The sequence below is a fragment of the Calidris pugnax genome, unplaced genomic scaffold (assembly GCF_001431845.1).
Source record: "Calidris pugnax isolate Ruff unplaced genomic scaffold, ASM143184v1 scaffold188, whole genome shotgun sequence".
In the NCBI taxonomy this organism is placed as follows: Eukaryota; Metazoa; Chordata; class Aves; order Charadriiformes; family Scolopacidae; genus Calidris; species Calidris pugnax.
Window position 1 is genome coordinate 9,468,348 of NW_015091257.1, and position 15,573 is coordinate 9,483,920.

At 37.6% G+C, this 15,573-nt stretch overlaps 1 protein-coding gene across 4 annotated transcripts in view; it reads left to right on the forward strand.

The window, feature by feature from the left end:
• Positions 1 to 15,573, forward strand: part of WWC3 (WWC family member 3) — a 65,140-nt gene that overhangs the window by 46,784 nt on the left and 2,783 nt on the right. For 2 of the 4 annotated variants that reach the window (XM_014960340.1, XM_014960343.1), the window contains exons 13-21: positions 505 to 591; positions 3,061 to 3,253; positions 7,338 to 7,505; positions 8,151 to 8,302; positions 9,330 to 9,489; positions 10,694 to 10,858; positions 12,189 to 12,281; positions 13,333 to 13,563; positions 14,329 to 14,456. In XM_014960340.1, the coding sequence (XP_014815826.1) occupies positions 505 to 591; positions 3,061 to 3,253; positions 7,338 to 7,505; positions 8,151 to 8,302; positions 9,330 to 9,489; positions 10,694 to 10,858; positions 12,189 to 12,281; positions 13,333 to 13,563; positions 14,329 to 14,456 (1,377 nt within the window). The remainder of the gene's footprint in view (positions 1 to 504; positions 592 to 3,060; positions 3,254 to 7,337; positions 7,506 to 8,150; positions 8,303 to 9,329; positions 9,490 to 10,693; positions 10,859 to 12,188; positions 12,282 to 13,332; positions 13,564 to 14,328; positions 14,457 to 15,573) is intronic. The other 2 variants (XM_014960341.1, XM_014960342.1) reach the window with 2 other exon arrangements.

Consider the following 15,573-nt stretch of genomic DNA (forward strand, 5'->3'; position numbering starts at 1 on the left):
ACCCCTTGGAAAATTAATTCACAAGCCTGGGAGTTCTCAAATCTCAATCAGGTTTGTTAGTTCCATTTAAAAATTCATGCTGATGTGAAAGAGTAGAGATTTTTTTGTGTATTTTCATTAACATTAACCCATGAAAATAATGTGGGCTGCTTGTTCTTATGTAACTGCTAGGCTGTTACGCATGCACGCCCGCACACATCCATATAGTGTAACTGTTTAAGGAATGTATTCTATAAAATCTGTTCACTATCAAGTGTCACAGTAGGAAATACTGTTCTTTTCAAATTGAATGTTTAATTCTCTTAGTTCTGATAACTTGGTTACTGTAGCTAATATTACTAATAATGTTCTATTATCAGAGTGTGAGAATTGTAATTGCTTTTGATTGATATAAGAGGTTTGTTTAACAGCAAAATGTGCTTTTATGTTCTTTAAGTCTTTCATCTCTCTCTCTTCAGCAAAATATTGATGCTTGATGACTAATAAAAGAAATTTGTTTTCCAGGCATGATAGTGGAAGTGAATGTCTGTTAGTCCATGTACTACAGCTGAAGAACTTTACTACTCTAGTTGGTAAAGAAAACTGCAAAATGTAAGCTTAAATTGCACCTAAAGTCCAATCATTGCTTGTTTTGTGCCACAATCATAAATATCATACATTTAGTTGCTTCATGAAAAATTAAGCCATTTTTGGAGAAGATGGTATGTCTTAGTTTACAAGAGGGAAGGGTTAATTTTTTGGACACAAAGTGTCCCTTGTGTAGAATCTCTGTTATAATGGTCAGGTATTTAGCATGGTCTGTAATGACCCATGTTGCTACATGTTTATTATGTACAGGAAAGTTTGTTCAAAAACATCAAAGTAATGCTTCCATCACCCCATGACTTCTAGCCAAAAAGCTGTCTACATTATTTGCAGTATTCCAGAAATACTATTTCCTGCACAGCTTATCTGTGACGTATCCCAGAATAAGCATCGTGTAATTTTCTAAAATTCCTATGCTTGCATCTATATTGATTGGTGAGAGAGATACCTTGCTCTTTATCAAGAAGCAGCAAACCAGCAATGAAAAAAAGCCCAAACCAACACACAACCACCAACAACAAAAAAAGTCCAACTGGGACACTTGCAGATTTTTGTGGCCCTTACAGCTCTCCTCAAATATCTGTGAAACACCTTCTGAAGAGAATTTTAACACGAACACGAGCTGCAAATCAATACAAACAATTTATTTTTTTAACCTCTGGCAGCCCATGCTGCTTTTTCAAATTCCATATTGCATTATATAGAGCATTGTTTAGTTTATTCTAATTAATGTTTCTTAAATAATGTCAATTTTGCCATAAAACAAAGATAGAGTCTTATCTAGTGATATGTGTCTTAACATATTTAAAAGAAATTTGACATGTGAAAATTGTTGATCTTTATTTCTGGGAGAAGTTGTTTGAAAACTGGAAAATGGAGATGTGATAACACTGTATTGTAAAACAAGTCATTCTGTGGGAGTTGTTAAATTGACCTACATCTCAGAGAATGAGTTGATCTTTGGTGAGAGTGCTTCATCTTGATAATCCTGCAAAACCTCTAGTGGAAATTCTTCATATAGGTCAGTGCATCAGTGTTGGGCTTTTGTTTTTCATTCTGAGTGCAAGGGCACACGATAGTGGAAAAAACATGATTAATGAGTAGTACCAAACCATGTTGTCGTCTTGTGATTAGAAAAAGAAATTGATGTCATCTGAAGAAAGTAGCTTCACTAAGGGGAGAAAAAAACCAAACAAGACTCCAGGGAGTTTGTTGTTTGTTGGACATTGTCATGAAGGCAATCGGGCGTCTCGGTGACTCTCAAAAAGGCAGTTCTGTTCCCCATCCCACTCAGTTAACTGCTTGGGCTGGAATCAAGAAAAGGCATGGGTGCGGGGTGAACCAATTGGTCTGACTGGTCAAGAAGTTTATCTTATCAAACCCAGAATGAGCTTTTAGCCGGTTTAATAAACTTCTCCATGCAACTGTACGTTTGTTGAATCAGTTGCCGGGGGCAGTAGGGAGGAGATGTCCTGCAGAAGCCAAGTGGGATCGCTCCCTTTTTACAGCATGTAAAGCTGTTTAGCTGACCTACACTCCACACATTACAGCACTGCAGTTCTACCATAGTGAGCTCTTCCAGTTGTCTTCTAACCATTTATTTGCCCGTCAGTGTCAACCCCTTTCTGATGGTGGCAGAAGAGCTGATGATGCAGGAGCCTTTTTTTTTTTTGGCTAGGTTAGCTTTTTAACCCAGATGAGTTTTCTAATCTGGTTCGTAACACAGTTGCATGAAGCTGTTTGCTGGCACAGGGAAAGCTATGGCGAAAAATAGGATATTGCAGGGGCTGGACAAGCAGTCAGAAGAGGGAGAGCACAGAAACAGTTCTCTAAGTAGATCTGCTGCCTTCTTTCAGATGAAAATGGTTGTGGATTTTTGATTTTGGCTTGGAGTCTTAAGTGAGATGGTACTGGATATTTAAAATGTTTTTTTAAGATGGCAGATGGATGCAATGATCATAGCGGGTTTTGCCATCCTTCTGGGCTGAGCTTCTAGCAGGAGGAGAGGTACGTTTAGTGGGTGGAAGGAAGAAATGGATCAGTGACACTTACAGGGCAATTCAGTCGCCTAAACACAGGCATGTGTTTCCATTTGAAATACCATAGCATAGCACCTGGCCTCCAGCTGTTGCTGCTTAGGAAAGCTGTAGCTCTCCCATAGATCCTATGTCATATTTTCTAGCCACATGTAGATGCCTTGGATACCTCAGGGCATCTCAAGTGCCACTTGGTGCCTCTGCTTAAGCACCAAGTGTAAAAAAACCCATCGTTTTAGTTAGAAAAAGATAGCATTTCTGAATCAGCCTTGCAGTACTTCTATGTTAGGAATACAAAGTAAATTCCTGTAACAAGGAGACTCAAAGCAGATTCTTGGTGTTGAAGTTACACTGATGTTTTTGCTTAGCTTGATTTTGAGAAATGCAAAATAGCTTCCTTTGTCTGAATTGTGCTGTTTGTCTATTTTGCTGTTCCCAGTCACGTGAGAGTTTATTTGCCACCACTTGAGTCAGGCACACCAACCACTTACTGCTCTAGAGCTTTGGAATTCCAAACTCCGTTAATATTTAATGAAGTTTTCCGAATCCCTGTGCATTCAAGTGTTTTGAAATTAAAATCACTGCAGCTGTATATCTGTTCAGTTGACCATCAGCAACAAGAAGAACTATTGGTAAGTGGTCCTTTTTCTTAAAAGCCCTGTGGTATGGGAAACTAAAGTTACTTGAGGAGTAATTTTTAAAATTTACAAGAGAAAGTGAAGACTTTCTTTTGCATAAGAAGCATTGATAGAGTTCTGTGTTTGTGTGTCTGTTGATTCACATGTGTAAGTGTGAGTCTGTTAAAAAAAGTGTCATCTTTTTAAAAAGTTGAATTATGCACATTTTAGGTTACATAAAGTCTTGGAAATAATTAGCAAAATTAGCAGATGTGGAGAATTGGGGCATTTTAAGCAGTATTTAAAGTAATGTTATCTGTACTGTTACTTACGTTACATTGCAGATGCATGTTGAAAATTGATACAAGGTTTACGTCCATTGCTATGGGATTTGGTAGATAAGGAGTTAATTTTTTATTTAATGCATTTCTAATAAATGTCTGCTTTGGGGAAAGTTGAAAAATCTGCCATTGCTAAATTCTGGTGCAAGAGGGAAAGCATTGTGTAAAAATTAACTTTTCCCCAAAGACTACATCTGACGGCTTTTAGACTACAGTGTGCTCAAGACTTCTGTTCCTGCATGGCACTGTAACGTGTACATGCTGAATCAGTGTCAGTAAAATAGTTTCTTAATAAATTGATGACAAATATAAACCCCTTGTTGCTATTAAACAGTGATCAAAGAAGATTACGATTATAACAGTCTTAAGTTTGTTGCAGAATAATAGTGCTCCTGGCAGGTTTCTGTTACATCTTTTACTTCAAACTCATTGAGATATCTGATGTAGGTGCATACAAATAAGTGTAGCAGTTGTTTAAATAGTTTACGTGTGTTAACTATGTTAAATTTAGATGTGTTCAATGTTAGCTTCATTTAGCTATTGTCAAATGTAAATATGTTTAAAGAAAATCTGCCTTGGGGCTGATGTCCTGGCTACTTTGAACTCCTTGGGCTGGCATTTAATTGAGGGGTTTGAATGGTTTAGTGAAGATTTTATTATGCCTATCAAAGTAGTTAAGAGGTAGGTCGAGGCATCTCACTGTTGTGCTGGACAATGGATAAGAGATGTTTATTTGAGCAAACATGCTCAAAAGTACATGTTTGTTAGTCCACCTTTAAAACTATATTGTGTCTTATATAAACAGTGGTCTTAATGTTGATGGTAGTGGACCCAAGATCTTGTCTGCAGTGGGAAGTTTTGTCTTTTTTGTGACCTAATGAAAGAGAAACCATCTCAAGAATGGGCTGGATATATTGGTGGAAAATGCTTTATCCTGATATAGCCTGTGTGTCTAGGAAGCTAAATACCCGTTTCAGTGTAAAGCATCTTTATATTGACAGAAGTGCATCTAAGTTTAGGGCACTTGTATTTTAGCTGCTATGACTGAGTTAGCAAAAAATGATTATGTTGGTAGGAATTTTTTCTTTCAAAGTCTTAGCGTAGTTTTGTCAGAAATACCTTCTTTTACTGTAGTTGGTAACATACTTTAGGGTAAATTAGCAGTGTTGCTCAAAAAGAGAGAAACGATGCCATGATTTCTTAAGGTAGGTGCATTGAAGTATGTATTTAAACTTTATGATCATTGTCCTCTTTTGCTGTAAATTGAAAATAAGCATTTTCTCAAACTGAGAAGTCATTTGCTACCTTTCTGAAGCTGTTGTGATGATCTCTCCAATTTTCTTTAAAAATCTCTTCCACAGAGATTGCAGATTTTTTTTCCATCTATTTAATCATCCATGCATCTATTTATTCCACCATGCAAGTTTTGCATTTCTTGATGACTGCTTTCTTTTCAATTTGATTATGCCAGTTTAATGCTTTCCTAAATGCAGAACTCAGGCTGGAGTCTATCCGAATTTATACAAATAATTGTATGTAACAGGGAATGAAAACAAAAAAAGGAAAATATTCTGGCAAATAGCTCTAAACTTCACTTACAGAGAGAAGTGAGTCTACTAAACTTGTGGAATGGTCTGTCCATTCCCTGAACTTTTTACTCTCATGCCCTGCCTTGCTGAAAGATCTTTTTTTGTTTTCCTACAGCTTTCTGAAACTCTGCCTCCTTAAGTTGGCTTATTTCTTCCCTGGTGGCCTCATCAGTGTTGAGATAAGGGAATTGTTATTTTCCATGATTAGCATATATTGCTCACATTAAAACATCAAAGAAATGGGATTGCCTTTCTTACAGTCAGACGGCATTGCTGTTTTACTCTGTTTCTGATCTTTTACAGCCCTGACCAACCAATTATTCCCTGTGACTTAATTTAGTTGAATTCTTTTTTTTAAGTGTAACATTTATCTTTTTGCATTTCATGTTTTTATTTCAAAACATCTGTCCGATTTTTTTTTTTTCCTAACACCATTTTAAATCCTGATCCTTTTCTCATAAATTTTACAACCCCTCTGTTTGACGTCACTGCAAAATTCATAAAGGCTTTTACTTTTATTCCACCATGCGAGTTGTTACCAAATGTGTCAGAGCAGACACATGACAGGCACTAGCAGACCCACCTTGGTTTCTTCATCCTTTTGAGTGAGTTCCAAATCTTGAGGTGGAGGTGAAATATTTATTAGTCCTTTCAGTACCAATAATTATTAATTGGGTTTGGTGATTTTTCTATCCAATTAGTCATTCACTTAGTAGGAACAGTTTCTTTGGTGTGCCACCTTAGTGGCTTAATAAATGCTATGTGTAGGGCAGTGTCAGACAGCTGAAGAATCAACATATGTTTTTCCAGTGTTGGTGACGGGGAAAACAGCTTTCCCTCCACCCCTAAAACCAAACCCAGCATGTCTTAAGCATTTCCCAAATCTGCTGCAGAAGTGTGAGCATTCGACACACGTTTCTTTCATACGCTGTGTCAGAACAAGTAGATAATTAGAAGACATCGCTGTTCTGTATGTAAATGAAAAAGGCTTATCTGTAGCATCCAATATACTGACAGAAAATGAAATTCTCAGTAACGTGTTGTATCCTGATATGACATTCTTTTGTTAGTCTCAAAAACTTTTCTCCATCGTCCTTTATACACCTGTTTAAAAAGAGCCCTGGGAGACATTCATCTTGGAAAACAATACATGATTTTAAAAAATTTCTTTACCTGCTTAAAGTTGAAAGCAATTTCTGTATCCATTTCCTACTACCTTTACAATTAGAAGCATTGCATGCAGCTATTTGTTTTGTGAGAGATGAAAACAATTTTTACATTATTTTTCCAGTGATAGAAATGAAAACATTCTTAGCAGGTGGTCCATTAGCATGGAAATGAAAGGGTTGTAGAGATAGCCAGATAAAGCTAAAAAGCAGTAATTAAAGACTAGCTACTATAAAAATCATTGCTAGGTCCAGCTAGTGAATGGATTTTAAAAAAAGAAACCAAAGGGAAATGGCATGAATTTGCTCACAGCTCTTTTTCATTTAGGCAACACCACTCAAATTTTTTACACAAACACTGTCTGATGGAGTAGGGCTTCTTTAAAACAGGGAACACTTTTAGTAGGAAGACTTGATTAAACCTGTTTTCATCTGAATCTGGGAGATTTAAGGATGGATTGGAAAGTGGGAAAAATGGCGTTATGACCCGTTTGACTCACTAAGTAGGCAGAAAAAAAATAAATTGTTTTACGTGACACTTCTTTCCCTTTGGAAGGGGACTGTGAGGACCAGAGAACGGAAGGATATCTCAGAATATAGTTCTCTCAAAAGAAAACAGATTAAAGTAATATTGTTAAAGTAGTGTTAATTTAAACAAATAGAGAAAACAGATATGTAATTGATAGAGGTTTTAAAATAAAATACTAAGAGCTGTCAGCTCTAACAATCATATCTACATTAGTCATGGAAATTTTATTTTTTAACTTACAAAAAATTGAATATCTACTCTGATCCTTTCTGGTAGTAAGCAAGAGGCAAGAAATTCAGTATCTTAGACATCATAACACAACAGAACAAAACCGTCTCATTTTAAGAGGTACTATTAGTATTTGATTGAGTGGGGTTTTTTACATTATAAGTAAAATACTCTTTAAATGAGAATGTGTCTATTCTGCAGTGTATATTTATCTTATTGTGATCAAAGCTTTTTTCTTGTTTACAGGGTATTGCTCAGATAAACCTGACTGATGCAGAGAGTTCTGGTGAGATGCAGCTTCACTGGTATTCTGTTCAGATCTTCACTGGTTCCGACCCCCAGAGAGCAAAGAACAAAAACCAGTGTGAAGAAAGTGTTCCACGGTCTTCTGGAAATGTAACTACAGTTAAAACAGTATGGCTCTGAAAAAGTGATTTTTTTTACTTTATTTGACCTGCTGGATGGTTGTTTGTGATCGTATCTCAGGTGCAGTTTGTTTTCAAGGTGCACAGAAGGTGATACCTTAATTTGGCTCTTGTGGCAAGAGCTGGATTTGTAAAGAATAATTAAAAGCTAGATCATGTCTGGACAGGTGCTTGAAATAGTACTCTGTATTTTTGTGTGCACGCTTCAGTCCAGCTACTTCCAACTCATTAAAAATTTCTGCTGCTGCAGTGGAAGAGGCTGTCAAGAAAGGTAGTTCAGTTTCCATCCTTGGAGATTTTTCAGCCCTTGACTAGGCCCTGAGCATCCTGATGTGGCTATGAAGCTGTCCTGCTTTGGGCAGGACATTGGACTATAGGTGACCTCCAGAGGTCTTTTCTGATATAACTTGCTGGATGATGCTCCACAGTGAGATAAAGTCTACCTGGTTTCCGTGTGAAGTTACATTCGTGGAACACCATGTACTTTTTGATCATTAGGATTCAGAGTAGATGTTTTGGGGCTTTTTAAGGAAGATACAATGGCCATATTTATATTTTATTTTCTCTGAATAATATATATTCAATACAATGGCTTGTTCAAATGGTTTTGTTTGAAGTCTAGTTTACCTTTCAGGATGCAGTGACAGCCCTGTTAGCTAGGACCACCGCCCAGCTGGAAGCAGTTGAAAGAGAGTTGGCAGAAGAGAGAGTGAAACTGGAGTACACAGAGGAGGAAATCCTGGAGATGGAAAGAAAGGAAGACCAAGCAGAAGCCATATCTGAAAGGTAAGAATCGTAGTTTAAATACCTCATCGAACAGCCAAGTGATATTTATACTATTGCTATAATCTTGATCATCTTGGTGGCCCTTCTCTGGACCCTCTCCAACCTGTCCACATCTTTTTTGCATAGCTGGGACCAAAATTGAACACAGTATTCCAGGTATGGCCTGACAAGTGCTGAGTAGAGTGGGATAATGATTCTTTATCTCTGCTGGTGCTGCCTGTGTAGATGCAGCCCAGCATCCTGTTGGCTCGCTTTGCCACAGTAGTGCACAGTTCACTCATGTTGAGCTTGTTGTCCACCAGGACTCCTGGATCCCTTTCCACAGAGCTGCTTCCCAGCCAGGTAGATCCCAGCCTGTGCTGGGCTCCTGGATGTTGTTTTCCCAGGGGCAAGACCTTACACTTGTCCTTGTTGAACTTCGTAAGGTTAGCATTGTTATCCCACTCTTCCAGCCTGTCCAGGTCTTCCTGTGGAGTGGGTCTCACTTCTGAAGTGTCTCACCCCACTCAGTTTGGTGTCATCTGCAAAATTCATCAGGGTACACTTGATCCCATCATCCAGATCACTTATGAAGATACTAAATACTGGTTGGGCCCAGTCTTGATCCCTCGGGGACCCCACTTGTAACAGGTTACCAGTTTGAAAAGGACCTATTTACCACCACCCTCTGGGTGGGGCCTGTCAGCCAGTTCCCCACCCATCGCACAGACCACTTGTCTGGACCATAACGCATCAGTTTTTGTTACTGTCGTCTTAGTATTGTTATAGATACCAGATCATATGCTTTAATAAAATTTGGGAAGGTGATTTTTTTTTTTTTCTTTTGCATGAGATGTATTTGCTTGTCTGTGCATCTGCAGAAATGCAAGTGGGATATGTTCTCCCTTTCAAAATTCTGGGGTTTTTATTGGAGAAATAATGGTCTAAAATGTCAAACTGACCTGGATAACGAAATATATAAACATGACGCATAATTGCATGAGTTTTTTTTAATACCTGCAAAATTCTTGTGATGTTCTGCCTCTAGGAGTTGGCAAGCAGAATCTGTTGACAGTGGATGCAGTAATTGCACCCAGACTAGTCCTCCTTACCCAGAGCCGTTTTGCGGGGATTCGTTAGCTGGACACATGTTTGCAGCTCAAGCAGGCCAGTACAGTGCTGGAAAAATGCAGCCTCCACCACTGAAGGTAATGAGAGAAGACACTGCCATCCTGCCTGGTGCACACACAGCACACTACTGCTGCTCCTCGAGTTGGGAGTCTGCATGGATCAGGAGAGAAAAGAATCAGAAATGCATTGTCAGCCCTTTGTGAGCACTGCCTTTGTGGTGGTGGCGTGCCTTTTGAGTTGTTAAAAATACCCTCTTTAGGGCTGGGTACCTTTGTTGGCTTGCTAGTTATTTCTGGACAGAATTAGATTTTTACATCAATAGGGGACATATTTTTAATGTGGCCTCTTATCTAATCTGTAAATACACTGCTCCTATCAATGTCTGTGTTGATCTGATGTTATAACAGAAAAGATCATGATCAAATTCCAGTACTCATAGAAATTAGAATTTTTGAAGGATTTGTAGAGAAAGCGGCTTAATGTTTTAAGACTGGCACTGCTGTTTCAGTGTTACAGTAAATACAGCTGAAAATTTCAGAACAATTGTGCTGAAACTGATACTTAAAATCTTTTGTATTCGAGATACGAGACATTGAAAATAATCCCGAACAAGCTGAAATCAGCACACTTCCACTGAAGTAGAGGAACATAAGCTGTTTGTGTTGCCCTTAGGGAAGATTATACCTCCTATCGAGGAGTGAGTTATCTTAAAGTTTGGAAGCTTTGCTAGAGTAGCATCTGTTTTTTGTATTTCCAAATATTTTAGTGTTCATGTATCACTTTTAGCAGTGTTTCAGTTCCCTTCTGTTTCCTCTCCTCATTTGACTTCTCCAGTATTTGTTGAGTTTCCTCTCCTCATTTGACTTCTCCAGTATTAAGCTGGTTGCTTGCTTTAGAGTTGCCTTGCTTATTGAAAGGTGCCTCGGTGTTCTTCTGCTGAGGCTGGAGATGAGGTGGTAGCTTGGTTGATGCCCAGTTGCCAATGCTGAACGCAGCCTTTGTGCTCTGCAGCTATGATTCACGTTATAACTGCATCTCATAATTGTTACTGTTCCAGCAAAGGCTTCTGAAAGGTAATCTTATAATTTCAAATGACCTAGTTTTAAAACTTTTCAAAAAATGAGGCGATTCATCCTCTGTCCTCCGTGCTCATTAAAACTTGAACCTAGCTAGCAGGGCAAATGGTTTACTTTTGATATTGTTGAAATACCTGATTGTTTTGTAAGAAAGAGAAAATAAGGAAAAAAAAAATAAAAAAAAATTCCTTCATTGAAATTTTAGGTGGATAAGGAAACTAACACTGAGGATCTGTTTCCTGAAGAAGTTGCTATTCTTCCAAAAGAGAGAACTAGCCGCCGGCCACGGGGTTCTGCTTTTGTTCGCAGTAGCACTATTGTTCGGTCCCAGACCTTCTCGCCCGGAGCACGAAGTCAATATGTTTGCAGAGTGAGTAAGGCTTAAAGAGAAGGGGAGGGGGAGGGGCTTCGCACAAGTATTTTCTACTTTTAAAAATAATTTCTTCTTAAGACTATATTAAATTTATAAGAAACAAATACTACTTTTTAATACTTACGAATAATCTTTCATTTTTCGTTGAAGATAATTTTTCATTGAAGAGGTCCCCTGGATCTTTTTTTAAGACTTTAAACCTAAATTTATTTCATTTAAAATTTAGGAATCTGTGACAAATTAGATATTGAGCTCTTCTCCCTAGCAACCTTAGATGTTAGGCTAGGGTGACTGATTTTACAGAGGTACAGTGCTGTCCAGTGAGGTGGGTAAACAGCTTAGAAGCCACGTTTAACTTTCAGGTCCCTAGAAGTTTGGGAAGGGGAAATGAATGTGTAATCTTAGGGTTATTACATAAATATTCTTGATGACTCTGGTTGCTGTCATGAATGGCAGTGATAGGATGCCTGTTACAGTGAGATCTGGGATTCTTGGGTGCACTGGTGCAAGTAGTTGAGGACCAGCAGAGCGGTTTTCAGGCTCGTGTTAGGTGGTTGCTGTGTTCAACCACAAAAGTCTTATAAGCAGTTGGCTCATGGTATTGCAGATCAGTACATGGGTATTGATTTTGCAATATTGGTGGAATGCACATAACTTTAATTGTACTCTTACAAGATTTTTAGAGCTTGAATTCAAAAAAGCAATTGTTTTTAACTCTTATGCTTTTTCCTAAAACAAGGATTTTCTGGTTTTTGGTCTCTTACATACATTGCATACAGTGCATCTATGGACCACTTCAGATTGTTCAGTTTGATTTCTGGATTATGTATCTGTATATGATAATGCCAGTAAAACATTCTCATGCACAAGAACAAAGATAGTGCAAAAAAGGAAAAGACTGTTAAACACCCTCACTAAATCTACATTTACTTTAAAATCAGAGGGGGGAAAAAAAGTGGGAGGCTGTATCTTTTGTGCCCATGACAGTAAATGCTTTAGGAAGAAATATTACTGCCTTTAATCCCCCTCTCCCCCTTTTTTAGGTTATGTTGTCTTGGATATTCAGTAGAATGCATGATGAAACTTAGCAGTAAAAGATGGATGATTTTGAGGTTTTCTTGAATTACTGTAACTATACAGTATGAGCACCGTTATGTATAAGTTTTTATAAGTAACTAAAGCTGAAATAAATCAGTTCCTTAAACCAAGACAGTTTGTGTATTTTTAAAAATAAGTCTCAAAAGCAAAAAAAAATAAAAAATATCCAGATTTCTTAATGTAGACGACCTTGTAAGCAATCTGTGTTTTCACTCTCTTTTCTACCCAGCTGTATCGCAGTGACAGTGACAGTTCAACCCTGCCGAGGAAGTCCCCTTTTGTCCGGAATACATTGGAGAGGCGCACTCTACGGTATAAGCAGGTATACCTAGGAGACTGGTTTTAACTTTTCACTTAGCTGGTAGAACACTGGTACTTTTATACCTAAGCTTAGATGTCTACAGGTACAGTGTGATGTTTTTATGAAATGTATGAAGCTTCTGTAAAGGGGAAGCAGGGAGGGGGACGGGATGGTGTGTACATGTTTTGGATGTGGTTAAGGTTTTTTAAGCTAAAAGGCAGACATAGAGAAATGAAATACAGTTGTGAAGAATTGTTGAGGAGGAAAAAAAAAGTGTGGCAGGCAAAATTAGTTTGAGGGACTAAATTTGTAATGATTTGGATGTATACTTTGTTAAATCTTTAAAATCTAGTTTATGATGCTGGGTGCAGGCCCAGAGAAGTGTGTGTGAATGTGACAGTAAAACCTAGAGCTCCCCTCCTACATAGCCTGGCAAACTGAAGTATTTGAGGCCCAAGTATGCAGGAATGAATAGGTTAAGCTCTCCTTTCTTCTCTGTGCCACCCTGCACCCTCCAGAAGTAGTGGGCAGAGCAGGGCAGGTAAGGCGTTACTGCCTTGTGTATAAATGGCATAGGGTTTAGCCTGGTCAGCAGAAGTTAATTCAGTACTGGTGTAGGCAAGTGGACAGCCATGCCTCCCATTTTGACCCAGAATGTATCTTAAAACCAATATTGAATGAAGGCCTTTCAGGGGAATCATACTCAGTGCAGCATTTCCTGACGTTGTGACTGAATTATGAGTTTTTCATATTGCATCACTTTTATTGTCATCGTAACACAAAAGTTTAGTCCATAAACTTAAATTAGTTAAATATTTATAAGCCAAAAGGAGGCTGTAAACGGAGGCAGTAGAAAGCATTGACTGAAGAAGTTTTCATGGTACAGAAACCCCCTACAGCTAGTTAGCCTTTCACTGTGAGATATAAATAATCTCTCCAAAACTTCATATCAAGAAAAACCTTGTGTGTAAAGTATGTACAGAAGATGTATGCTCTATATAGCTAAAAATACGCCAGTATGCCATGTTGAGAGTAATATGTTGTGCATTTTATTTGAATCCTAATAACTCAGCAGTCCTGCAGATCATCTTTGGCTGAGCTTATGGCAAGGACGTCCTTAGACCTGGAGCTGGATCTCCAGGCATCCAGAACTAGACAGAGACAGCTGAACGAGGAGATATGTGTTTTAAGAGAGTTGAGACAGCGTCTGGAAGATGCCCAGCTCAGAGGGCAGACGGATCTACCCCACTGGGTCCTTCGGGATGAGCGATTCCGAAACTTGTTGAAGGAAGCAGAGAGGCAGGTATGGTAACAACGAGATGAGCACTCCACACTTGCAGAAACTTCTGGTTTCAAAATTTCTTGATTGTGACAAATTGTTTAAACAGCTGTTTTTACAGGACTTCAAACAATCAATGGTGTTTCTGTAATCTTAAAGTTAGCACAGTAAAAATGATTGCATTGATGATTACCAAACTCTGTATGTATTTGAAGAGTTCCTGGATGATGGCACAATTTATCAATGGCAGGTTTTGGTTTGGGTTGTTGACGTGTGGGTTTTGGGGTTTTTTTTGTTTGCGTATTTTTTTGTTTAAAAAATTATTATTGGAACTTCAATAATTTCCTTCTGATCTTTGAAAGAAATTTTGCCAATTCAATATTTCATCTTTTACAAGTACTTGGAATATTCCCTAAGCATATGACTCTTCCTTCTCTTGGAGAAAGAAATTATAGGCAACAGGTAGTAAAAACTGCACACAACAAACAAAATTGGCATTGGATTATCTGAGACAAAGAGTGATCTTAAATCTATTTTAAAGTTTTGTTTGATGGATATATGTTCAGTAAATTTCATGAATTTAATACATATCTGTCTGAAGAGCATTAAGAAATGAAACAATACTGCCAGTCTTTTGAATTTCTAGTTCATAGATGATCAGCTATTTCAGACAATGTACTTGTGTGCTTTTACTGTGATGAGTGGAAAAAATCCATTATTTTAACCTGGGTTATTCCTGTGTTTTATTTATTCACATGACAATTTCAAATATTATATTCTTGTTTTCAGACCAGACAGACCAAATTTGAACATCACCAAGAGCAAGCAGCTGAAAAGATGCTAAAAAAAGCATCAAAGGAAATATACCAGTTGCGTGGGCAAAATCAGAAGGAGCCTATTCAGGTGCAGACTTTTAGGTAAGTGGTAAAGTGTACTGAAACAGCATAGCAACAGCTCATTAGAGAAATTAAAGCTCTCTGAAGCATTTAACTTAAATTCTGTGTGGCTTCTATATAGTCAGTAATTTTTAACTGTATGTTGATTTGGATACGTGAGTTTCCTTTGAATTATTTGCAGTGCAAAAACATACGTTTTTTTTTTTTTTTTAAATAAAGTATTCAAGTGCAAACATAGCTTAAGTGATTCTTTCAACTTAGCCAGTCACTATTAAGTTCCAGTGATATGTCAGTTCTTCAGTGCAAACCTGTGGGCATAAATAGTTTGTTTAATTTAATACATATACATTACTAGTAACACTCTCTCTCTAAAAATTATTCACAAATATTCCAGCTCTCTCAGGAATCCTTTTCCTATTTCATCCATGTTCACATATATTCACATGTCCTCTTTTAGGTTTATTTTGTTTCTGACAGTTTATTTTGGGTAAAAGTGGCATTTATAAACAATGTGCATTTCACAGAAAGACTTCATTACTTCAGCATTAATTTTTTAATAATTTTTATTGGGAGAGTAACAGTAAGGGTAAGAAAATGTCAGTGCAGTTTAGATGTGGAGGACATACAGCTACAATGTTACATTTTACTATTTCGTCTAGTGTTTAGATTTTTAGAACTCTTGCAGGGAATAAATAAGTGAAATAGAAAAGCTGTCTGCCCTTTAATGCAATCCTTTTGCTTGAATTATATTGGAAAGGTCTTTCTCACAAAGGTATGGAGGAAGTAAGAGGAATGGAAAATTTAGGGTTGTTTTTACATCTTATGTTTCTATTAGTAAGAGAGGGATTTTTATGTTTTGTCTACTACAGTAGAAAAATACACAGGGAATTGAATAAAATGAGATGTAGAAAACTGAAGCAAAAGTTGTCTTTTTTGTTTAAATTCTTGCCCTTTTTATGCACACATCCATTTCTTATGACGCTTATGTTTCAGCATATATAGTTTGCTCAATAAAGAAGCAAAAAGCTGTCTCTGAATGTGGTCCTTTTCACCCCCCCCATTTGTTGAAGGCATTATTGCAGGGCTTGTCCTCATGAAACCTTTTTACAATCGACTGTGACTGATGTTCAACAAGTCG